Source organism: Bufo bufo, chromosome 3, assembly GCF_905171765.1.
Source record: "Bufo bufo chromosome 3, aBufBuf1.1, whole genome shotgun sequence".
NCBI lineage: Eukaryota > Metazoa > Chordata > Amphibia > Anura > Bufonidae > Bufo > Bufo bufo.
This window is the reverse complement of record NC_053391.1, coordinates 628,023,700-628,050,910: the sequence shown is the minus strand read 5'-3', so window position 1 is coordinate 628,050,910 and position 27,211 is coordinate 628,023,700. Positions and strand designations below refer to the sequence as shown.

The 27,211-nt window shown below is 45.5% G+C and overlaps 1 protein-coding gene across 1 annotated transcript in view; it reads left to right on the top strand.

Annotated features, from left to right (window-relative positions):
- RXFP2 (relaxin family peptide receptor 2) overlaps positions 1 to 27,211 on the top strand; it is a 557,968-nt gene that overhangs the window by 238,781 nt on the left and 291,976 nt on the right. The window contains exon 2 of the mRNA XM_040426154.1: positions 7,726 to 7,854. Within this exon, the coding sequence (XP_040282088.1) occupies positions 7,726 to 7,854 (129 nt within the window). The remainder of the gene's footprint in view (positions 1 to 7,725; positions 7,855 to 27,211) is intronic.

Genomic DNA, 27,211 nt, shown 5'->3' with positions numbered 1-27,211 from the left:
TTTATTTCAAGGAGACATAGAAGTGGGATAGTAACGCTGAGGATGGCATCATCGGCACTGGCCACTTTGGAGTAAGTCCCAAGGGACTTAGAGCATATCTCCATACTAGTTTTTACCCCCATATGACTAGCCTACCCGGGTCTGTAAGCCCCAGACGGCCATTTCCCTGTCCTCACAGGGTCACCTAGGGTCATCTTTTTTAGGGCTAGGTTCCGGACGGGGCCACCCCTTGCGGGGATAGGACCCCGTGTTAGCAGGCACTTTAGGGCTTGATAGGCCAAGTAGGGCATTACCAGGGACAGACTTTTCCCTGTGGCCCTCTTGTACAAAGTGACCGCCAACTGGAGGACGTATCCACATGTGAGAACACCTCCCCTGGGGTACTGGACTTGTCGGTCCTCTCGTCCACCACCGGTAAGACCAACCCATATCTTGCCTTATGGCATGTTTATAGACCACGGCAGACTTGCCACGGTCTCCACTTTTTTTTTATGTCTATAGGTCCTTACAGTCCACCTCCCGCTTTACTCGGAGACGTGAACGTGTATCTGACCATCGGGCGACCTGCCACCTCAGGTCCCCTGTAGTTGTGTGTTTTGTTTGTCTGGTAGGGGTTCTCTTCCCATTTTTGGGACTTCTAATTATCCTAATAAAAGTTAGGTTTCAATACGTTACTACCCCTTTCTTTCACTTAGTTTCAATTAACGAGTAGTTATTTCGGGGGGTGCCCTCGCACCACCCCTAAGGGACCACCCCTTGCATTTATTCATGCAGGTAGTGCTCAGGTTTAGAACATTTATTCCTCGCTTTAGGCTCTGATTGCACAGTGTGAAAACCACTCACGTCAGCACATTGTCTGAAAAACTGGCACGCCAGAGAACTCCTTGGAGCTGGCTTTTGTGTGCTCATTCCCTGGATGCGGGTGGGCAGTAGCAGGCGTACTGGCTAGGGGACGGCCACTCTGTTTTTACACTCTGCTCCCTCTTTTGCTGTGTGTCTGGCGCTGTGTGACCACCACCTCTTCCTCCGAACCGCACACGTCACCCGTATGACCTTGATTCCATGTGGGGTCTAGGACCTCATCATCCTCAACATCATTTTCCACCCACGCCCTCCTTGCCAGTCTGCACACTGCAGAAAGCCGCAGCAGTTGGCACCTGTGTTTTGTCATCATCAGAGACGTGCTGCGTTGGTCCTACCTTGTCCACATCCTGAAACATAAGTGGTTGGGCACTCAATCTCTTCCACTTCTGGGGCAGGGCAAGATGGATGGCCGACGGAAACCCTGCCAGCAGAGTCATTTTTAGCATAAGAGACTGCTGCATGACTTCGGGCTCAGACTGCTTGCCTGATGGACTGCAGGTGCCAACTCTGCGCTTTCAGCAGGGGACCGGGTGGGAGACAATGTGAAGGGACTGGAGGCACTGTCAGCCACCCAATATACTACCGCCTCTACTTGTTCTGGCCTCACGATTCGTACACCGGTATTCGGGCCTACAAAATAATGCTGAACATTTTGCCGCCTACGTGCACCTGAGGAAGGTGTTTCATTTGTGCGTGTAGCTGGCACAGATCGACCATGTCCTCTCCCTGCAACAGGAGTTCCACCAACACCAGCAGCACCACGACCAGGGCCACGTCCCTTATTTGATGCTCTCCTCATTCTTTAAGGTCACCCACTGAACTAACAGACAGATTAACTACAGTGGGATGCTAAAGTTTGGGCAACCTTGTTAATCATCATGATTTTCCTGTATAAATCGTTGGTTGTTACGATAAAAAATGTCAGTTAAATATATCATATAGTTGACACACACAGTGATATTTTAGAAGTGAAATGAAGTTTGTTGGATTTACAGAAAGTGTGCTATAATTGTTTAAACAAAATTAGGCAGGTGCATAAATTTGGGCACTGTTGTCATTTTATTGATTCCAAAACTGTGGGGCTGTGGGGCCAGTGCAGGGACTGGGAATCTTGTCAAAGTTGAGGGACGCATGGATTCCACTCAGTATCAGCAGATTCTGGAGACCAATGTCCAGGAATCAGTGACAAAGCTGAAGCTGCGCCGGGGCTGGATCTTTCAACAAGACAACGACCCTAAACACTGCTCAAAATCCACTAAGGCATTTATGCAGAGGAACAAGTACAACGTTCTGGAATGGGCATCTCAGTCCCCAGACCTGAATATAATTGAAAATCTGTGGTGTGACTTAAAGAGAGCTGTCCATGCTCGGAAGCCATCAAACCTGAATGAACTAAAGATGTTTTGTAAAGAGGAATGGTCCAAAATACCTTCAACCAGAATCCAGACTCTCATTGGAACCTACAGGAAGCGTTTAGAGGCTGTAATTTCTGCAAAAGGAGGATCTACTAAATATTGATTTCATTTATTTTTTGTGGTGCCCAAATTTATGCACCTGCCTAATTTTGTTTAAACAATTATAACACACTTTCTGTAAATCCAATAAACTTCATTTCACTTCTCAAATATCACTGTGTGTGTCTCCTATATGATATACTGTATTTAACTGACATTTTTTATCGTAACAACCAACGATTTATACAGGAAAATCATGACGATTAACAAGGTTGCCCAAACTTTCGCATCCTACTGTATATTAATTTTCCTGCCACGTATGCAGTGCAGGTGTACCTCACACTAAAAATGGGTGTATGTTACCCACCAAACTAACAGACGGATTAACTATTATATTTTTGTGTAAGGGGTACAAAGATGGTGCATTGCACCCACAAAAAAATCACTATAAGTCACTCACAGAATAAATAGCCAGATGAGATTCCTAACACTCTCCCTCACTTCAGCTGCCTGCTTCCTGTCCCTGCACTACTCAGAGCTGATGGGCGGTGCTACACGTGATCCAGCTTGTATAGAGGCTGGGTCACATGATGCATCGGCCAATCACAGCCATGCCATTACTAGGCATGGCTGTGATGGCTTCTAAATGCCCACAGCTTGAAAGCTTTTTGATTGGTTGCCCTGCAGCTTTTCAACAAGCTTTATTAAATGCCCGAACACCGAACTTGAACCCGAACTTTTGCTGCAAAGTTCGGGTTCTCGTCCGGGTACCCGAACTCGCAAAGTTCGGTACGGACCCGAACTTTGCAGTTCGGGTTCACTCAACACTATTGGTGACCTATCCTCGGATAGATCGTCAATATCTGATCGGAAGGGGTTCAACACCCCCCCATTGGCTGTTTGAAGAGGAGGCGGCACTTATACGAGTGCTACTTCCTCTTCTAGATTACACTGCTCATCGTAAGTCTCTTCACTCGAATGGAACAAGCACTAGTAATTACAAATAGTTATATATTTGCTGAAACCTGGCACCAGAGACAGTTGATACCAGACCAAGAACTATCTAATGGGTTAGAATAATAATACAACACTCATAAACACTACTACACTGAACAAATGCAACATGCCTCACGAGTCCTAATGACAGGGGACAACTGGACGGCAATCCCTAACTTGGAATAAGTGCAGGGATGACAGACAGACAAACAGGACGTGAACGGACCGAGTAAATACCAGGAAAGCTACAAAGTACAAATGGAGCAAGCAGAGAATTGTCAGGAGAAGCCGGGGTCATAAATACCAGGAGAGACGTGAAGTACCAAAGGAGTCAGCAGAGGATCGTCAGGAGGAGGCCGGGGTCAAATACCAGGAGAGCAGCAAAGTACACAAGGAGCAGGCAGAGGATCGTCAGGAATTCAGCAGGAGGTAAGTACGCCAGAAAAGACCAAATCACAGGTGGAACCTAAATTAACAGCCAACCTGTGGCCAGCAGGCTGCCTGTATTTATAGTAGGGAGTGAGGGTCATGTGACGTGGCCAGCGTCACATGACCGACAGACCAACCAGTCGAGCACCGAGTGATCAGCTCGGCGCTCAAGGCAGACTAGGAGCCGGGAGCCACCCAGCTAGTAAAGCCGCCCTGGGAATGAGGTCAAACACAGATCCTCATTCCCAAAGCTAAGCAACAGTTCTGCGGGCAATGGGGGACCGAGTGCACCTTCGGAACCCCGTTACACATGGTCAGCCATCCACTTTATGTATAATGTAACTTTTGCCTCAGCATAAATTAGTACAGGCTTCAATGCTGGAACATGGATCTGTATTTCCGTCACCATTGGCTTATATGTGGAAAATATAGTGTCCTAATATATTTTCAAAGGGTCACTCATCTCTACTCCTTGTGCGAAAGGGTCAAGCAATAGGCATTAGTTCAATCATGTCTATTCATTTGTAAGATGCATTCTGTAAGACGTTATAGATGATAATTTTAGAATGGTAAAATTTGGTAAAAGTTTGAGTATATATAAGATGCTGGCCCAGTCTTACATCTATAAGAAGTAGTTGTGTATACAGACTCCTGGATCCATAGCCATATACAGTATGTCACTGTCACTTTGACATTTCTAATGCTGTCTTAGTGTTAGGCCTCATGCACACAGCCGCACGTTTTTTTGCGGTCCGGAAGCCGTCCGTGTTGCCTTCGGCATTTCGGCGCCGGCAATATAAATGCCTATTCTTGTCCACAAAGCGCGGACAAGAATAGGACATGTTATATTTTTTTAGTGGGGCCGCGGAACGGAGCCACGGATGTGGACAGCACAAGGAGTGCTGTCCGCATCTTTTGCGGACCCATTGAAGTGAATGGGTCCGCATCCGGAGGCCTTAAACAGCTTGAAAGGGGTTGGATACAGTCCTAAGAGACCTCAGACTGTCATACATGACTTTTAAAGGGCAAGTGGGGTACGTTTGATTTGGGCTAAATTTATTTGGACTGAATAAAATCTGATGGCCAATTCGACTGCATCGAACCCAGAAACGAACTTTGGGAAATGTTCTCATCTCTGTTACATATATTTCTGCAAATACAACCTCATGTTCTCTCAGTTATAAAATATTTCATTTGCAGACAAGACTTAATATCCCATTAATGATATCCACTAACAGTTAAAGTATACATCTCACTGTCAATAATTTATGGAGTTTGTCAATTTTGCTGAACATTTTACTCTTTCAAGAGAAGCCAGCCGATAGATCTTATGATTTACTATCATCCTGTTGACTTCATTTCAGTTTTATTAATAAAATGTGTAGAGAAGGTGCAGAATGTGGAGAGTTTAATGGAATTGTAAGAAACCCTGTAAATATTTGCACAGTGCGCTGGCACAAGTCATTCCAAATTTCCAATATAGGACAGGATATTATGCCACCAGGTAACAACTGTACTTAGACTGCATGTTAATTAAAGCAAACAGCATGTTAATGAAACCAGGCACATACTGCTCGCTTAATGATGGTTTGAGGCTTAGTAATATATAGTGTCTCTACCATTAAAGTCCAATCTGCTTAATGACTATAGCCTTTCAGTTCATTTCAGTCCACATTAAAGTGCACACAATTGTAGGAAGACTTCTCCGGAGAGTCCAGGCTCTTGATTCTCAGAACATTAACGTGGACCCACCATATTACTATTGTATTTGGCTAGTGTTAAACCAGGGAGTCGGGACCAAAGGATTTAGCAATATTCACCTTAAAATGCCTCATACAGGTGGATCTTTAAAGTGAGGCAGCAGAGTTGAGAAAAAGAAGTGTGATCATACAAGTCCAAGGTCAGTGCTGAAAGAGTTCATACAATACTTACAAAGTTGACACAACAGTATTTTGTATCTGTATTTGTTAGCTAAATCTAGGAGAGTTAGTTAACACCACCCCACCGTGGATTGCATGGCGCAAGTTGTTAAAAATGGCCGAATCACATGCCCGATTACACCGGGCTCCTAATGGTACTATGCAATCAAAAATAAGTGATCATACTAATTATTTGCCAACTATCAATTGATTCATAAATAGTAGGGAGGATCAGCATAACCCAAGACTTCCAAGAAGATTTTCTTCAATATTGTTATTTTATAAAAAATAAAAAAAATATCAGGAGAGTAGACTTGTTCTCTTTAAAAATATCAGATCGGAAAAATGCAAGGTCACTTCTACTTGCCCTGTGGGCTGTAAACATCACACGCACAAAAAAGTCTGAAAATGCAGAACTTATTAAAATGACTGTTAGGGACTGTTTATTTCAAGACATTATTCTGTCCCAAAGGAAACATTTTAATCAATTAAATGGGAGGCCTGGTAATTATTGTAGACAATACTCTGAGTTTACTTTGATCATCATTGCACAACACACATTGGTTTTTAGCTTGCAAACACGCTCCTGAAAAATAAATGCTGACCTTCCCATTAACCTGACCATGTACAATGTGTTATCTTTTGCCAATCCACGTAATAAAATAACATTACTCACCCGCCTCAGCTCCTTCCCCCAACTTGTGTTACATTTTCAGCTTGCTGAATTTAGAGAGCACCAAGATACAGCTTTTGCTACAAATCTGTACAATCATGTCTTCTGACTTATAACGGCTACAAAAAACTATGTAATGAACATAGGCAACACACAGTTACTGTGTGCAAGAAAAATCTGTAATTATTATTTTATTTTCATTTAAAGAAGTATTCCCATCTTAAACATTGATGGCATATCACTAGAATATGCTATCAATGTCAGATAGGAGTGGGTTCCTCTGCTGGGACCCCTCCTATCTCCAGAATTGGGCCCCCAAAGTGAAGAAGAGTGTGATGTGCATGAGCGGCATGCTCTCCATTAACTTCTATGGGAGTTCCAAAAAAAGGCAAGTGAGTGTTCTCGGCTATTGTAGGAGCCCCATAGCGTGCCGAACATGCACGGCCACCTCACCATTCATCGCTATGGGATTAATTTTCCAGAAATAGCCGAGCCAGCACTCCCATTGTGGTAAATGGAGAGGTTGCTGCACTTGCACAGTGCGCTCTCCTTGCATTCTGGAAATAGGAGCACTTCACAGAGGTGATGGTGACAATGATGGTATATCCTAGTGATATGCCTTCAATGTCTGAGTTGGGAATACCCCTTTAAATTAGAATAATAAAGCGGGAACCATAATACTAAGACTGTAAACCCACTCTATGGGATCTGCCAGAAATAGTCGAGGGCTGTACTCAGCAATCACGGATCCGCTCCTATAATGCAGACGTTTGGATCCGTTCAGAACTGATCCGTCGGCATTATAGTTGAAAAAAATTTCTAAGTGTGAAAGTAGCCTGAACGGATCCGTCCAGACTTTACATTGAAAGTCAATGGGGGATGGATCCGTTTGAAGATTGAGCCATATAGTGTCATCTTCAAACGGATCCGTCCCCATTGACTTACATTGTAAGTCTGGACGGATCCGCTCGCCTCCGCACGGCCAGGCGGACACCCGAACGCTGCAAGCAGCTTTCAGGTGTCCGCTTGCTGAGCGGAGCGGAGGCTGAACGCTGCCAGACTGATGCATTCTGAGCGGATCCGCGTCCACTCAGAATGCATTAGGGCAGGACGGATGCGTTTGGGGCCGCTTGTGAGAGGCTTCAAACGGAGCTCACAAGCGGAGCCCCAAACGCTAGTGTGAAAGTAGCCTAAATCTGCATGTTGCTGCATTCATACTGCTCTATGTTGTGTTGGTAGATCCCCCTGATCTCCTTCGAGAGTACCTTTGGTCCAATAGATGGTATTATTTGGGCACATCAGAATGAAAGACCGTTATCTAAAACATACTGTAGATTATAAAAAGTCGAGGATCATTTCAATAACCATATTCATTTCTCTCTATTTACAGATTCCTTGTGTGATTCTGTGTGTAAAATAGGCTACTTTCCATGTGGAAACCTCACAATATGCCTTCCCCGGGCTTTTCATTGCGATGGTGTAAAGGATTGTGAAAATGGTGCGGATGAAGACTACTGTGGTGAGCTCTTGAGCCTTTCCTGAAATAAACTTTTTGTATCAGTATGTAATGTCAATACTATATGCCAGTGAGGCTCCTCAGGACCTCACCAAATGCTCTTTATAATGACTTCCATATACAGTTGGTTAAAGTCATTGTAAGATTTACAGTATATATTCAAAAATGACTGTCCTGCATAATCCGAATTTGGAATTACCATGACCTCTACAAGCATTGCTTTTCTGTTATGTGGACCCAACTTTTGAACACATTTGTTTAATGCAAATGAGAATCCAATTCATTAGATCTGCTAATAATCTGGCCAGACTCCATAAATGAACTGCCATTCAACTCTCCCCATTTACATTAAAGGGATTGCCAGGACAGTATTCTTTTTAAAGGCTCGGAATGCTTTCAAAAAAAGAAATACCTCTCTGAGCACTTGCCGTCTTAATTTTGTTGCTTCCCGAGACCCTTACTGGTTTCTCACAACCTCAACTGTGACCACTGATTGAGTGGTAACATTTCTTTGTCGAGAGTAAACAACAGCAGGGGCCCCAGAAAGCATCTGAAAGGGAGCGGTGGGGTATTGGTGGGATGAGTATTACTTTTTTACTGACATCAGGATAAGAGTAGTAGGGTGCTGATACAACCCCATGTGTCCTCATTGCTGAAACTTTCCGCCAACGTCCAACCTATATTTGATGATAATAAATTGTGAGAAATATTCTAGTTATCTACTCATTAGGTATATTTCGACTGAACTTACTGAGTTTAGTGTGTCCAACCAACAATCTAATGTCCATACAGCCTCCTGTATTGACCCCCTGAGAAGCTGGGGTAGAAGACAGGAGTGGTAGTTGCCCTGATGAAGTGTTGTGCCACTGTGTCTCCTTAAGCCGTTGCTCCCTAGGGGATCAGAGCCGTGGAATTATAGTACTGAAAAATGAGGCCAGAGTTAATAGTAAAAAAAATCCTTTTTGCCATATGCAACTGGAAATACGTACAGTAGCAGCATGTTTTTTTAATTCCATGGCCCCAGCAAGGATATGGAGGCAGGTTGGTAAGTGGCAGTTCAGCACTTAGGTGATACTGGCTTAGTGGTTGTTCAGTGATGGATGGCTTAGCTGCATTCCCTCACCTTACAGCAGTGTCTGTAGATGCAGAAGTAGCAGGTCACTCTGCTGTCTGGACTCTCAAGGCTTTGCTTGAGGAAGATTTTGAGTTTTTCCCTCTGGAGATTAGTTAACAAGAGCAGGAGCAGTGCAGATTGCGTCCTCTGTATTCTATAGATACAAAGGAACTCCACCTCCTGGCAAGAAGCTGGACCAACCCATTCCTACCAAGAGGGTAGGAACAGGGTTCCCAGCAAGAAAAGGTGCCAACCTTTGCCAACCTTTCCTTGCTGGGAACTAAAGCTAGTAAACAAACAGTAAAATGCACAACATAACAATAAATAAGTTGTAGAACCCCCAGGTCTGGGGTACTATCCCCCCTTGGTGAAAGCCATGCCATCCTAGGGCTGCGCTTGTGGTCCCTCCTGGTAGTCTTGCATCAGATGTCCAAGGCCACCGTTGTCACTGACTCTTTCCCTCCATTGCTGTGGAGGGACCACAGCAGACAATGCCTAGGCATTAGAAATTCTAATTACCAAGGGCAAATATTGCTTGAGCCTGAGGGGGCTCAGTTGATGATGGTGCCAAAGAAGGATGCTAGCTACCCTAAATCAAATGCATAAAACAATCGCCAGCAGTGGAGCTCTAGTGCACCAGAGTGCTGGGGATCCATAAAGGTGGGCAATGATTTTAAAAACATTGCAGGAAAAAAGTCCCCCACTTGCGACTCTGAAAGGAGCGTTCAGGAAACACATTTGAGGGTCACAAGGAGCTCAGGATGTGTTTTTTAAAACATTGCAGCCCTTACTCTTGGCAAGATGGATCAAAAAATCTGAGAAAGGAATACAGAAGGGTGGCAGAAATGTAGGTCCCAATCAGGGGAGGATTAGGTGCATGATAGGCCCAAGGCTGTCTACCCAATTCGGGCCCCCCTGCCCACCCGATTTTAGTTTTAGTTTTATTCTGTATGAAGAGGCTGCAGTAAGCGCCACAGTCTCTTCCTAGGCCATATGACATCGTTCACATGGTCTAGGTGCAGCTCTGTCCCATCAGAATGATTGGGTCTGAGCTGTAATACCTAGCAGAGTGTTATCAAATGGACAGCGCTGTGCTTGGTAAAGAGCAAAGAGGCTGCGGTGCTCACTGGAACATCGTGGTCTCCTCAAACAGCATATTGGCGGGGGTGCCAGGAGTCGGACCCCCCACCATGTCATAACTCTCTAAGTACAGATGTCATAGATGTTACCTGCAGTCCTATGTAACACCCCACATAACACATAGTGTTATGTGGGGTGTTACATAGGACTGCATGGAACATCTACTACATTATCTGCACACAGAAAGTTATCACTGTTATCTGGGCTGTTACATAGGACTGCAGGTGACAAGTTTTAGTTGCCAAATTTAAAATACATACGATTATGATAAAAAAAAGACTTGGAGGAGAAGATGAGACGCAGGTCTTTCCTCTTCTCCTCCGTTTGACTCAGACCGCCATGACAAATTATTTCAGCAGCATCTCGTCTCTACAGAGTTTGTTACACAGACATGTTAGATTTCTCATAATTGGGGTCATTTATCAAACTGGTGTAAATTACAACTGGCTTAGGTGCCCTAGTTAGTCCTAACCCTGATGGACATGCATAGTAAGGAATCCCCCCATCAGCATTTAACCCCTCATGTCCAAGTTCATTGTTTTATCCCCTTTCTCAGGTTACTTGATAGCCTTGTGGAACTATGGCTCTAAATTCCAAAGCAGCTGTCAAAAATGAAAGGTGAAATCTGTTGCAATGGGTAACTAACCCAGTTCTACTTTACACCAGTTTGATAAATTACCCCAAAAGTCCCTATAGTGTCTACAGCAATTATAATGTCCCGTAGAGTGCCCCCAGTAATAATAACACCCTATATTGTTCTCCAGGTAATAATGCCTGTATAGTGTCCCCAAAAATAATGTCCCCTAATAGAAATGCCCCCACACTGCCCCATATAGTAATTTCCCTCACACTATCCCTATACAGTACTTTCCCCCACACTGCCCCCACACATTAATTTCCACCACACTGCCCCCATATAGTAATTTCTCCCACACTACCCCATACAGTAATTTCCCCCACACTGCCCCATACAGTAATTTCCCCCACACTGCCCCCATATAGTAATTTCCCCCACACTGCCCCCATATAGTAATTTCTCCCACACTGTCCCCATATAGTAATTTCCCCCACACTGCCCCCATATAGTAATTTGCCCCCACACTGTCCTCATATAGTAATTTCCCCCACACTGTCCCCATTATAATGTCCCGTAGAGTGCCCCCAGTAATAATAACACCCTATATTGCTCTCCAGGTAATAATGCCTGTATAGTGTCCCCAAAAATAATGTCCCCTAATAGAAATTCCCCTACACTGCCCCATATAGTAATTTCGCCCACACTGCCCCCATATAGTAATTTCCCCCACACTGCCCCCATATAGTAATTTCCCCCACACTGTCCCCATATAGTAATTTCCCCCACACTGCCCCCATATAGTAATTTGCCCCCACACTGTCCTCATATAGTAATTTCCCCCACACTGTCCCCATTATAATGTCCCGTAGAGTGCCCCCAGTAATAATAACACCCTATATTGCTCTCCAGGTAATAATGCCTGTATAGTGTCCCCAAAAATAATGTCCCCTAATAGAAATTCCCCTACACTGCCCCATATAGTAATTTCGCCCACACTGCCCCCATATAGTAATTTCCCCCACACTGCCCCCATATAGTAATTTCCCCCACACTGCCCCATATAGTAATTTCCCCCACACTGCCCCCATATAGTAATTTCCCCCACACTGCCCCACATTAGATAATTTGCCCCGACACTGCCATCCATTAAGTAATTTGCCCCCACAGTATTAATTTCTCCACACTGCCCCCACAGTATTAATTTCTCCACTCTGCCCCCACAGTATTAATTCCCCCCCATGGTAGTAATTTTCCCCCACAGTATTAAAATATCCCCCAAGTAGTAGTTTGCCCCCCACTGTCCCTTCAGTAATGTCCCCCAAAGTTGGCACACAAAAAAAAAAAAAAAGCTAATGCTTACCTGTGTCCAAATCGGTTCTCACTCGTAGATGGTGCAGACGCCCTGCGCACACACGTTAGTGTGCTGCGTCTGGGCACAGGCGCGGTGCGATGATGTCATCACGCCCGCCTGCGCCGGAATTTTACTAACGCATAGGCTGCAGGCCTATGGTAGTGATTGGCGGGTGGCGGCGGGGCAGGGAACTATGTGCTCCCGTGCCCCGCCATAGTTTGTGGGCGTTTGGGTCATTGTTGGGCCCCCCAGCGATGCCTGGCCCGGGGCCACAGACCCAAACGCCCCAATTATAATCCGCCACTGGTCCCAATGATCAAAAACAAACAGGGTAAATTTATCTTTGCTGAACAACTTCAGGCCTGGTCGGAATCCATGTCTGCTAGCTTGTCACCTTCTAGATCCTGGGTGCAGGTCTGGCAGGCTGGGGCATCCTGGATGGAAGTACCACTGGCAGGACCTCCTTGCACCGTCCCTTGGTGACCTCCTATGGTAAGAACTGGAACTGCAGGCTTGGTCTCTGCGACCAGCACAATAGTATCCCCAACTTCACCCTCATAGAGAAGGGGAATTTGTGGGTCAAGACCACTTGGTACTCAGTTCAAGTCCTTCAGGTTTTGTTGAGGCAGAGCATATATATGCCCCGACCCAGTAGAAATGGAAATCACTGGACTCAAAATTATAGTCTTCCCTGCTCCTAGGACATAGTCTGGAGGTAGCAGCAGGTCAGAGATGGACGCATGTTTCGTTCCCAGCTCCGGTGGCATGGTTAACTCTGCCTGTATCCCTGTTGAGGAGGTGATCGGGCCTGGAATATTTAAGGACATCTGCAAGGGGCAGCTTCTGGCGACAGGAAAACTCTCCTTTCTAGGTACAAAAGATGTACCTAGCCCAAAGTCCCTTTTGTCTTCGCAAAATAACTTAGTTGAAGGTACTCACCTCCCACACCCAGAGGAGCATCAGGCAGACATGTCTTGCCTACTCAACAGCTGGCAGTTCTCTCTTGTTTCCCACTCTCGGGGGGCAGTATTTCCATGCATCTAGATCCAATATGACCAATTAACCTCTTCTGTGCTGGTATGCTATGAACAAAGTGCAATGAGCAGGACCGTGGTACGGTTACACGGACGCCAAATTATGCAGTGGGTCCGGCTATGGGTATAGAAGTCTATTGTTTTTGTTCGTGACGCCAATTGCAGTGTGCGCAGGGTACAGTCTCAGGCCCCTTTAAGGTGTTGCAACTCACGTACCAGGCTAGGAATGCCAGAGTGGTGTAATGTCTCTGTGTTGCAGTAGTAATAGTGTCAACGGTGTCTCCTACCTTGGTACGGCTGGACTCCTGGATCCTGGCTCACTTGCAATAAATGAGTGTGTTGCTAGTAGGAGTAATTGAGGAACTTATCGTCTCCATACTTCTGGCAATGTCACAGGAGGAGGGTATGATAATCCCATGAAACTCCTGGAAATAAAACACCTCAGGATGGGAGCAATCCTGAACATAAAACGAACGGGAAGGAGCGGTCTATGACTTCTAACGATTCCCGAAGCAGCCGGATTGCCAGTGTAGTTACTGGACCTGCCAGGACTTACCACTTGGTCCACAGAGGAAATCCACGGCACACCATTACAATTTCATCAATTAGTGTTTTTTTAATTCATGATAGTTCATACATCAAACTTTTGTTCCATCCAGAGTAATTATTCAAGCATTATAATTAATTCAGTAATACACCCAGAGTAGGCCATTAGTTTCAAGCGTCCGCATAAAGGCAGTCCGTATAAAGGAAGGAGAGAACAACAGCTGTCAAATACGGCATATCTGAGTAAGTTGCTACATTTTTGGTTAAGTGCAATGGTAAGTGCAATCGTCACAAATAGTGCAGAAATTCACATTGCGGCACCTAGAAAAGAATACACACAATGGGCGTGTTATCTTAAACGTTGCATAACAGGTAAATTGGTAATTAGTGCAATAATATTACATTGTATGAAAATCACAAAGAGCTCAGGTATCGTTTGAGTCCTTTCTTTCGGTGCAAGCTTTTATGTTGCAATAAAACATTTTTAGTAAAATAGCAATTTATTAATGCAAGGATAGGCTCAAAAATAACTCAAGTCCTTTGACTTGAAGTGCTTGAAGTAGAAGAATCCTCTGGAAACTTTAAAAGTCAATTGTAATCCACAGGGATAAAAGTTAATTGTAATCCAAGGAGGTATAAAATATCTAAAAGCACATATTTAGAGCCATAGTTCCACAAGGCTATCAAGTAACCTGAGAAAGGGGATAAAACGATGAACTTGGACATGAGGGGTTAAATGCTGATGGGGGGATTCCTTACTATGCATGTCCATCAGCGTTAGGACTAACTAGGGCAACCTGGAATAAAAACGTTAACAGCACACAATGCCAACGGGTCCTCACCCGTCAGGAATAGTCCACGACGTGGCTCCCATATAGTTCCTTATTTTTGCAGCAGGATGCGTTTAGAGGAAGGCATCCATGTCTTCCTCGCTACTAGAGCTACTGAAGCGCATCAGGGGGGCGCTCCTGCCTCTGGTAGCTCATTGTCGCAGCCGTTGTTGTGCGCCACTGACCTCTGGTGGTGGCTGTTGGAGTTGGCTGCTCATACAGCCTAGAAAATGCAGCCGTGACTTGCTGCAAGCTGGAATCCCTAGCCGGTGCAGAGGGGCTCAAAACTTTTGGCTGAAGGGGCTCTGGTAGACACACAGGAGGTGCCTGAGGCTGCTTCCAGGGCAGTACATAGGGCAGCACTTTGGGGTTAAATGTCAGCACTGAATTGTTTATCTGACCCACCCGTAGTGTTGGTGGCACAGCCAGGTCCGGAATAAGTGGTGCAGGTACTGGCTGGGGTTGTTCCCTAAAACGCAACCTGGCATCTGGGGTTTCTTGAAGGCATCTCACCTTCCCTGCAGAGCCTGGGTCTTCCTGCCAGGTCTCGGGGGTGACTGCAGGGGTTAATGGCTTGTCTAACAAAGTCACACCAGCAGCGAGGGGACCTTGTACCGAACGCATTGGGGTATATTTTACCTGATCCCCCGCGTACAGGTTGTGACGGGCCTGCGGCAGATAGTGGCACTTCACTGAGCGGCGGCCCACAAAGATCTCCGACCCGGAGCAGCTATCTTGCAAAAATCCAACTCCCCTTTCCACGGAGAACCAGAGCACAGTCCCAGTGCGCCTGGTGAGTTTAGGGTCTCCTGTCTGGGGGTCGTCTACCACTTGATTTACCCACTCCTCGATGGCGGACTTATACTCCCACGCCGTCTGGGCATAAGCGGTTATTTCCCAAGAGACCTCGGGGTTCAGGCATCCCAGTTTAGTAGTGGTAAAACTGGGTGGCGGAGTGGAAACACCAGCCGCCTCCGCCGCACCAGTGGGTGTCTTTAGCGGAGCAGGCCTAGGCCTGGTGGCAGTTTCAGGAGCCGCAGGAAGCAGGGGCAGATTCGGACCGGGCCTGGGCCTCAGGGAGCACGGCAGCTCCTACCTGTTGTAGCGGCAGGGCGTCCACTTCCGGTTCCTCCTGGTGATCGTTGCGAGGTCCCATCTCGGTCCGCGGTGCAGGCTGGTCGGACGCCTGGGCAGCAACATCAACAGCTTCCTCTGCGGGAGCAGGTTCAGCGTCGGCAGCCGTCTTGCGTGACGTCTCGCCTTCCGCGCTGACAGTAATGGAAGTGGAGGGATCCACAGCCTCCGAGGACTTGACCAGAGTCGCGTCTTCTTCCGTGGGAGCTGGTTCAGTAGCAGTGGCCTTCTCTTCTTCGGCGCTGGTAAGGATAGGTGTTACAGGCTTCGTAGCCGCGGAGGGATCCACTGCCTCCGGGCTTTCGGCAAACACGGAGGGACCACTTTTCCTCACTAGCTGAGAGACTTGAATCTCTGGCGGGTGGTCTTCATACACATACGCAACGGGAGCGCCATCTTCCTTGGCTCCTCTGTCGGGGTGGATTCAGGAAGTGAGGGTGGAGCCCAGAGGGAGGAGTCTTCACTCCCTTGGCTCACAATGCAAAGTTCTTGGTGGGTAGTCTTTAGTTTTCCCGCTTCTAGGGGGGCGTATTTGGCATCTTCGCGCTCTTGAGAGGGCGTTCCTGAGTTTTCCCGCTTCTGGGGGGCGTATTCGGCATTTTCGCGCTCTTGAGAGGGCGTTTTTGTCTTTTCCCGCTTCCGACGGGCATGGAGAGTACGGCAAATTAACCCTTTGAGTACTCGTGGGCACCGCATGGTGCTTTCTGGCACAGCAACAAGGCAATAAAGTAAATCTTCTGGGTTTTTGCACAATTCTCAGAACTTGCAATACTGTGAAACGTACAATTTGATCCGGTTAAGCACACAATTGGATCCGGTTCTGTTGGCACACAATTCAGTTCTGTTGGCACACAGCTCGATCCTGTTGGCACACAGCTCCATCCTGTTGGCACACAGCTCCATCCTGTTGGCACACAGCTCGATCCTGTTCGTGACGGCAAAAATGCAATGAGCAGGACCGTGGTACGGTTACACGGACGCCAAATTATGCAGTGGGTCCAGATATGGGTATAGAAGTCTATTGTTTTTGTTCGTGACGCCAATTGCAGCGTGCGCAGGGTACAGTCTCAGGGCCCTTTAAGGTGTTGCAACTCACGTACCAGGCTAGGAATGCCAGAGTGGTGTAATGTCTCTGTGTAGCAGTAGTAATAGTGTCAACGGTGTCTCCTACCTTGGTACGGCTGGACTCCTGGATCCTGGCTCACTTGCAATAAATGAGTGTGTTGCTAGTAGGAGTAATTGAGGAACTTGGTAGTAATGAATGAGATCCAGACTTGGAATATAATTCAACTTGTCTTTACTGGAGGAAGCATCAATCCATATAAGTTACAGCAATAGTCTTGGGTCCCAGCAGGTATTGGCAATGTATGGCAGGGATCAATATCTCTTCTGCTCCTATCATGTGCCTGGAGAATATGGCAGGAATCGGTCTTCTGCTCTGTCTATCTTCTGCTGTGTTGGGGACTGACTAGCTGAGGAGGAATTTGGCTTCTCCTGGTCTCTGGATAGTTACTCACAGTTAGCTCACAGGGAATGGCATTTCCTGGAGATCTGGAGGTGGCTGCTTGCTTGTCACCAGCCGAGGCTTAAGGCTCAGGCTGGGAATGAAGATCTTTGGTCTCAACCGAGACAAGATCCTGGCTTAGGATCCCTCGAACTGGGAGCTCCTACCAGCACAGCCTTCCCCTATCCGGGGTGGCTGGCTCACTAACACTAACTTCCTTTCCTCCCCATAAGACAGGACATGAGCCAGCCACTTCTGCTCATAGAGGGGGAGCTAAACTGGAATGTACTATTCCAGTTTAGAAACACTAAACTGACACTAAGGCCCTGCTGACACATTTCTGCCATCTGCTGGTGTACATGGAAATTACAGCAAACATATGTAACAGGCTTAGAAAATGCACATTTGTGAGGAATATCAAATAAAATCACATTAGATGACAAGGCACATGTTACCAACAAATAGTATCGGGGAAAAAGAATTTAGTACCATAACTCTGGGATGTTACAAAAGCATGTCAGGGCCTTTGTAGCAAGTGATGGTGAAGGTGAAACACCCACAATGAGTCTTGCTAACATGATATGACTGTAGCTTCCACTGAATTTCCTCCAGCAAGGCAATAAAGTCTCTATTAGGGTCCACAAACAATTAGGCCAACGATAGTAAGGCATGGAGGCACAATCCTGTTTGTGACATCAAGTTTGATGCAGCGACCCCCTGAGGAGCCGGGGTAGAGAATAGGAGTAGTAGTGGCCCAGATGAAGTGTTGTGTCATAGTGCACTCCCTCTGTCCATTTCTCTCTTTGGGATCGGTTCAGTGGAGTTATATAACAAATAATTCATTATGAAGAATGAGGCCAGAGTGAAAAGTACATAACAAAGTCCTTTTTACTAAGTACAATGTACAACTGAAAATAAATACATTAGCAGCAGGTTTTAGTGCAATTCTACTCTGGTACCAGCAAGGATATGGAGGCTGGTTGGTAGGTGGCAATTCATCACTTAGGGGATACTGCTCTAAAGGTTGTTTGGTGATGGGTGGCTCTCCTTCAACGGAAATTTCCAAAACCAGCACTTTGTACATAAAATTCCAATATTTATTTTAATCCATTAAAAGCATAGCAAGGTAGATACAGTCTACGTGTTTAGGACTGCAGTGTGTCCGTCTCCATACAGCATTAAAATGTACTGGCTCCGATGAGCCAAAGTCAGTTATTCGTAAAGTCGTGCAAGACTTCGTTGAATAACTTTGGTATTTGATTTTCAAAGTGGAACACCACTTTAACCACCTCAGCTCCCCTAGCTTAAACACCCTTAATGACCAGACCACTTTTTACAATTCTGCACTACACTACTTTCACGGTTTATTGCTCGGTCATACAACTTACCACCCAAATGAATTTTACCTCCTTTTCTTCTCACTAATAGAGCTTTCATTTGGTGGTATTTCATTGCTGCTGACATTTTTCCTTTTTTTGTTATTAATCGAAATTTACCAAAATTTTTGCAAAAAAATGACATTTTTCACTTTCAGTTGTAATTTTTTTTTTTTTTAAACTACATTTCTATATAAATTTTTCTATAAATTTATTGTTCTACATGTCTTTGATAAAAAAAATGCAATAAGTGTATATTTATTGGTTTGGGTAAAAGTTATAGCGTTTACAAACTATGGTACAAAAATGTGAATTTCCGCATTTTGAAGCAGCTCTGACTTTCTGAGCACCTGTCAGATTCCTGAGGTTCTACAATGCCCAGACAGTATAAAAACCCCACAAATGACCTCATTTCGGAAAGTAGACACCCTAAGGTATTCGCTGATGGGCATAGTGAGTTCATGGAAGTTTTTATTTTTTGTCACAAGTTAGTGGAATATGAGACTTTGTAAGGAAAAAAATAAAAACTTCCATGAACTCACTATGCCCATCACGAAATACCTTGGGGTGTCTTCTTTCCAAAATGGGGTCACTTGTGGGGTAGTTATACTGCCCTGGTATTTTAGGGGACCTAATGCGTGAGAAGTAGTTTGAATTCCAAATGTGTAACAAATGCCCTGTGAAATCCTAAAGGTGCTCTTTAGAATTTGGGCCCCTTTGCCCACCTAGGCTGCAAAAAAGTGTCACATATGGTATCGCCATACTCAGGAGAAGTTGGGCAATGTGTTTTGGGGTGTCTTTTTACATATAACCATGCTGGGTGAGAGAAATGTCTCTCTAAAAGACAACTTTTCCAATTTTTTTTATACAAAGTTGTCATTTGACAGAGATATTTATCTCACCCAGCATGGGTATATGTAAAAAGACACCCCAAAACACATTGCCCAACTTCTCCTGAGTACGGCGATACCACATGTGTGACACTTTTTTGCAGCCTAGGTGCGCAAAGGGGCCCAAATTCCAATGAGTACCTTTTAGGAGGGCATTTTTAGGCATTTGGATTCCAGACTTCTTCTCACACTTTAGGGCCCCTAAAATGCCAGGGCAGTATAAATACCCCATTTTGGAAATAAGACACCCCAAGGTATTCCGTGAGGGGCATGGCGAGTTCATAGAAGTATTTTTTTTTTGGCGCAAGTTAGCGGAAATTTTTTTTTGTTTGTTTTTTCTCACAAAGTCTTCCTTTCCGCTAACTTGTGACAAAAAATAAAATCTCCCACGGACTCAATATGCCCCTCAGCGAATACCTTTGGGTGTCTACTTTCCAAAATGGGGTCACATGTGGGGTATTTATACTGTCCTGGCATTTTAGGGGCCCTAAAGCGTGAGAAGACGTCTGGAATCTAAATGTCTAAAAAAATTTACGCATTTGGATTCCGTGAGGGGTATGGCGAGTTCATGTGAGATTGAATTTTTTGTCACAAGTTAGTGGAATATGAGACTTTGTAAGAAAAAACAAAAAAAACCAAAAAAAATAAAATATCTATTTCCGCTAAGTTTTGACAAAAAAAAAAAATCTTCTATGAACTCGCCATGCCCCTCAAAAGTGATCTTTTTATAGCGCCGCTGCGATTTTATGGTGTTTTTGCAGTGATCAGAAAAAAAAAATTCTGACACTGCGGTGGGGCGGACTGAACGCAAGTGTGCGCACAAGATCAGGCCTGATCGGGCGAACACTGCGTTTTTTGTAGAGCCTATAGAACATGTCCTATTCTTGTCCGCAATTGCGGACAAGAAAAGGCATTTTCTATATAGTTCTGGCAATGTGCGGATCCGCAAAATGCGGAAAGCACATTGCCAGTGTCCGTGTTTTGCGGATCTGCGGTGTCCGTGTTTTGCGTATCCGCAAAACACATACGGATGTCTGAATGGAGCCTTACAGGGGGGTGATCAATGACAGGGGGGTGATCAGGGAGTCTATATGGGGTGATCACCCCCCTTTAAGGCTCCCTTCAGACGTCCGTATGTGTTTTGCGGATCCGCAGATCTGTGGATCCGCAAATCACATACGGACGTCTGAATGTAGCCTTACAGGGGGTGATCAATGACAGGGGGGTGATCAGGGAGTCTATATGGGGTGATCACCCCCCTGTAAGGCTCCATTCAGACATCCGTATGTGTTTTGCAGATCAGTGGATCCATGGATCCGCGGATCCGCAAAACACATATGGACGTCTGAATGGAGCCTTACAGGGGGGTGATCAATGTCAGGGGGTGATCAGGGAGTCTATATGGGGTGATCAGGGTTTAATAAGGGGTTAATAAGTGACAGGGGGGGTGTAGTGTGGTGGTGTTTGGTGCTACTTTACAGAGCTGCCTGTGTCCTCTGGTGGTCGATCCAAGCAAAAGGGACCACCAGAGGACCAGGTAGCAGGTATATTAGACGCTGTTATCAAAACAGCGTTTAATATACCCTTCGGGGTTAAAAAAATCGCATCTACAGCCTGCCAGCGAATGATCGCCGCTGGCAGGCTGCAGATCCACTAGTTTACCTGCCGATCCTGTGAACGCGCGTGCCTGTGTGCGCGCGTTCACAGGAAATCTCGCCTCTCGTGAGAGGACGCTCCGGCGCGTCCAGGAGGAATAACAGGGCCGCCGCCAGGACGCAATCCTGCGTACGGCGGTCCTGTAGTGGTTAAAACTTGGAACCGAACTCGGCAGTTAAAAAATCAACTACCGAAGTTATTCAATGAAGTCTCGCGTGACTTCATAAATAACTGACTTCGGCTTATCTGGGCCTGTACTTTTTAATGCTGTACGGAGACGGATCTCTGTACAGCATCAATCCAAAGTTTTGAGTGAAGCGACTTCGGATGTAGCATCTGACGCTCGCTTTGCTCATCTGTAATTAGAATAAAATGTGCTGGTAACATTCAGTGAGTGATAACCCTTTTATTATTATCACTACAGATGAGCAAAGGGTGTTACATCTGAAGTCGCTTGGTTCATAATTTAGGATTAATACTGTACAGAGATCCATCTCCGTACAGTATAAGAATCTATGGGCTCCAGTGAGCTGATTAGTTATTTGCGAAGATGCGTTGAATCACTTTGGTAATTGATTTTTAAAGTGGAAAAGCCATTTAAAACTTGAAACCAAACTTAGCTTCAGTTCTGACTGCTACCTCGGAACTGAAGCTGAGTTCAGTTCCAAGTTTTAAACTGGTTTTCCACTTTAAAAATCAATTAGAAAAGTGATTCAACGAAGTAATGCACGACTTCGGAAATCCAAAGCTTGCTTCTCTCATCACTAATTATCACATGCTACTGAATAGTTAATGTGCTTAATCTTCTTTCTGCACTTCAAAAGCATTTTTGTTCATAGATAATTTGTATATATTATTTGACAGGATTTTTTAGCATTTAGAGCTTTATTTGACTTCTATCCATAAATGTGTAACACAGATGTGAAAAGTCAGTGTCAGCCGAACAGAAATAACTGTACAGTCGTGGCCAAAAGTTTTGAGAATGACACAAATATTAGTTTTCACAAAGTTTGCTGCTAAACTGCTTTTAGATCTTTGTTTCAGTTGTTTCTGTGATGTAGTGAAATATAATTACACGCACTTCATACGTTTCAAAGGCTTTTATCGACAATTACATGACATTTATGCAAAGAGTCAGTATTTGCAGTGTTGGCCCTTCTTTTTCAGGACCTCTGCAATTCGACTGGGCATGCTCTCAATCAACTTCTGGGCCAATTCCTGACTGATAGCAACCCATTCTTTCATAATCACTTCTTGGAGTTTGTCAGAATTAGTGGGTTTTTGTTTGTCCACCTGCCCCTTGAGGATTGACCACAAGTTCTCAATGGGATTAAGATCTGGGGAGTTTCCAGGCCATGGACCCAAAATGTCAACGTTTTGGTCCCCGAACCACTTAGTTATCACTTTTGCCTTATGGCACGGTGCTCCATCGTGCTGGAAAATACATTGTTCTTCACCAAACTGTTGTTGGATTGTTGGAAGAAGTTGCTGTTGGATGGTGTTCTGGTACCATTCTTTATTCATGGCTGTGTTTTTGGGCAAAATTGTGAGTGAGCCCACTCCCTTGGATGAGAAGCAACCCCACACATGAATGGTCTCAGGATGCTTTACTGTTGGCATGACACAAGACTGATGGTAGCGCTCACCTTTTCTTCTCCGGACAAGACTTTTTCCAGATGCCCCAAACAATCGGAAAGAGGCTTCATCGGAGAATATGACTTTGCCCCAGTTCTCAGCAGTCCATTTACCAAACTTTCTGCAGAAGATCAATCTGTCCCTGATGTTTTTTTTGGAGAGAAGTGGCTTCTTTGCTGCCCTTCTTGACACCAGGCTATCTTCCAAAAGTCTTCGCCTCACTGTGCGTGCAGATGCACTCACACCAGCCTGCTGCCATTCCTGAGCAAGCTCTGCACTGGTGGCACTCCGATCCCGCAGCTGAATCCTCTTTAGGAGACAATCCTGGACTTTCTTGGACGCCCTGAAGCCTTCTTAACAAGAATTGAACCTCTTTCCTTGAAGTTCTTGATGATCCTATAAATTGTTGATTGAGGTGCAATCTTAGTAGCCACAATATCCTTGCCTGTGAAGCTATTTTTATGCAACGCAATGATGGCTGCACACGTTTCTTTGCAGGTCAACATGGTTAACAATGGAAGAACAATGATTACAAGCATCAACCTCCTTTTAACATGTCAAGTCTGCCATTTTAACCCAATCAGCCTGACATAATAATCTCCAGCCTTGTGCTCGTCAACATTCTCACCTGAGTTAACAAGACGATTACTGAAATGATCTCAGCAGGTCCTTTAATGACAGCAATGAAATGCAGTGGAAAGTTTTTTTTGGGATTAAGTTAATTTTCATGGCAAAGAAGGACTATGCAATTCATCTGATCACTCTTCATAACATTCTGGAGTATATGCAAATTGCTATTATAAAAACTTAAGCAGCAACTTTTCCAATTTCCAATATGTATGTAATTCTCAAAACTTTTGGCCACGACTGTACATGATTTTGATGAATGCTTGAGTGCTGCTGATGGCGTCATCTATCTATGTGGTGTCTTCTATCAATGTTCTGGTGGGATTAGAGATAATTGAAGTTTTGAAAAATTTGATTCGGCAGCTTCACCGAAGTTCGACAAGAAATTTTATTATTTACGAATTAATTTGTCACAAATCGCAATACATCAGGTATACCCAGGCCAATCTGCCTAAGACCAGTGTTTTCAAATCCGGCATACAAAAGGATTTCAGATGGGATTGGAGCAAACAGATGTCAATACAATGACATCCGTGCTCCAATAAAATGTAGGCTAAATAAAATGGAAACTTTTTTTTCTGTTTCCGTTGTTTCCATTTAAAAGAACAGGCTGGTGGATCCATCGGATGGAAAGCTGAAAACCAGCAAAACCCACCCTAAGGCCTCATGCACACGACCGTAGTTATGGTCCGCATCCGAGCCGCAGTTTTGGCGGCTCGGGTGCGGACCCATTCACTTCAATGGGGCCACAAAAAATGCGGACAGCACTCCGTGTGCTGTCCACATTCTTTGCTCCGTTCCATGGCCCCGCAAAAAAAATATAGCATGTCCTATTCTTTTCCATTTGGCGGACAAGAATAGGCATTTCTACAATGGGCCGCCCGTTCCGCAAATTGCGGAAGGCACACAGGCGGCTTCCGTTTTATGTGGATCCGCGGTTTGCGGACCGCAAAAAACGGAATGCTCGTGTGCATGAGGCCTAAGGCATATTTTTCCTACTTGGTGGCCCAATCTCAGTAGGAAGGCTTGGAAGTTACAGCTACATAACGCAGTATTTTTAACGAACTTGGGGGTCCAATGCCAGTGTGCTGGCCAAGTGTCTAATACATTCATAAAAATGTATATAAAGTAGTGGCCCCATGACAGAGTGGGAGGGTGGCAGCATCAGTAACAATGACAATAGTGGCCCTATGACAGAGTGGGGAGGGTGGCAGCAGCAGTGGCAGTAACAGTGACAATAGTGGCCCCATGACAGAGTGGGGAGGGTGGCAGAAGCAGCAGTAACAGTGACAATAATGGCCCCATGACAAAGTGGGGATGATGGCAGCAGCAGTGGTATACTGCACAAGATGGTGTCAGATCACAGCAGTAGCAGAACCCAACAGCAGCAGTCTGACAGCAAGGTCCAATGGCATGCATATCCTTAAAAGTTTAACATGTACATAGCAGTAGGCCAAGAATCCCCATTGTAGGAATATAGAGGCAGCAGACAAGTGGCATCAGTTCTCTAAAATATGCAGAGTCAGATACATAGAAAGGGAGGGACTGTAGTACCAGTAACTTGGACAGGTACACTTTGAGCTTCTGAGCCACTGGATGTGTGCACACATACACTGCCAGTTTGTTGCTCACAGGTACTCTCCTGAGTAGCAGACAGTGTACCCCTCCCTTGTTTGGCTCCAGATCTCCCACTACTTCCACCTTGCTGTCTCATGGGCACGCTGCCACCCTCGCCCCCCTGATGATGACTATGCCCTCTCTTCACCAACTCCCACGTGCGATTGACTAGATCATCATCTACATATGTTTGCTCTCACTTGTGTGACCCTCACCTGTCTCTTGCGCACGTTCCTGACCTCTCTCAACATGTGCTCCCACCTGACTGCCATCATCAGTAGTTGCACGCCTAAAGAAGTCCGCCGTGGACGTCTTCTCCAAGTCTGGGCTTGTCTGTAACTGCTCATTGTCCTCAAAAAGGTTATCATTAGAGATGAGCGAATTTCTCAAAAATTGTATTCGGCCGGTTCACCAAATTTTTCAAAAAAATTTGCTTCAATTTGAATTTATTTGCGGTGAATTATGTTACAAAAAATGCTATTTCCGGGCTGCAGAGAGCCTTTATAGGGGTGTAGAACACTGTGCCTTGCAGTAACACACATAGGGAGTCTGCTGTGGTAGTGAAATAATACTGTGAGTCCGTATGACATGCAGATGACAGGCGTTGCTCTTAGAATCACTGCATACTTCACTTATCTGGGAAGTCACTGGTTCAAAACTGACCAAATAACTGAAGTATCAACTCAGCCTTACAGGTCGATGTTAGCGTCAAGAAAAAGCGCAGTCCTTTTACACCCTCGTCAGCTGATTCCACATAGATATCTACAGAACCTGTTCTGTTAAACTCTTATATAAGTAGAGCCCCCTGACAGAGTAGAGAGGGTGTCAGCAGTAAGTTTGTGTTGATGTCACTGATTATTTTCCCTTCCTCTGATCCATCAGAACAATAACCCACAACAAACAGATCCTGTCTGTAGAGCATCCGCCTTCACTCGGTCAGCCTTTGCTCAATAATCCATCAGTCTTCCAATGCCAAATAAAACAGGAGTGGATCCAAAACAGAGATGACATATGAATTGAATATTTGCATGTCTTCTATGTTTTGTACCCACTCCTGCTTTTGGCTACCAAATCACAAGCCAATTCTGATGGGACCATATAGGCCTTACAGCTGCTACACAGACAGGATCCGTTGTGTGTCTCATTTATCCTTCCTACTGACAGATCAGAAGAAAAGTCAAATAGATTATGATGTCAGCCAGGTCGAAAGGCAAAATAGTGGACCACTCATGAAGTGCGAGTGGGGGGGGGGGTGGGAACAGCATGAGAAGTCCACATAGTGGACCTATGACATAGTGGTGAGGTAGAAGCAGCATGAGGAGGCCACAGAGTGGCAGAGTGGCCCAATGACAAGGTCTGGAGGTGGGAGCAGTATGAGGAGGCCACCGAGTGGCACAATGACAGAGTCTGGAGGTGGCGTCAGTATGAGGAGGCCACAGAGTGGCACAATGACACAGTCTGGAGGTAGCAGCAGTATGAGGAGGCTACTGAGTGGCACAATAACCAAGTCTGGAGTTGGCGGCAGCAGTGGCATCAGGAGAAAGTCACCGAGTGACACAATAACCGAGTATGGAGTTGGCAGCAGTATGAGGAGGCCACCCTGCTGACTCCCGGCCATGCTAGCGACTTGCTGACTCCGCTGCTGCCTCATGAGCAAGCTGCCACCCTTTTCTCCCGATCATGATAAAGCCCATTCTGCAACCGGCTCCCAAGTGCAATCGTCTTTATCATCATCGTGTAGTGTCTGCAAGTCACTGATGTCCTCCTCAATGGTCTCTCGATCAGGAGTCTCACCGCTCGCAACACCACCTCCAACACCACTCTCCTCATCACTACTTACCCACCTAGCGGAGGAAGCGGTGGATGTCTCCTCCAGATCTTGGCTGGCCAGTAGCTGCTGACTGAAATCTCGTAGCTCGTCTTCGCTGTATAGTGGAGCTGAGCCCACAGCATACAATACTTCTGTGGGTGGTGGAACAGCAAAGGACAGAGGCAGGTTGAGGACAGGTGAGGGCACAGGGCCTGCTCCCAGGCCATGCCACCTAAGGGTTGTGTCTGACGAACCCACCGTTGACTGGGGGTGTCTGATGTCACTTGGGATGAAGTGGATGAGCGAGTTAACCAATCTAGAACTGCTGAATTGCTGGTCAAGACACGACCGCTAGAGGACACCAGAAACATTTACGCCTCTGCCACTCCTCTGTGCATGGCCTGGCACTTCTCTGTGTGACATACTTGTAGCTGAACTAAATAAATTAATAGCAAATTAAAACACCCCTAAGGCCTCTTTCACACGAGCGTGACGGATTAGGTCCAGATGCGTTCAGGG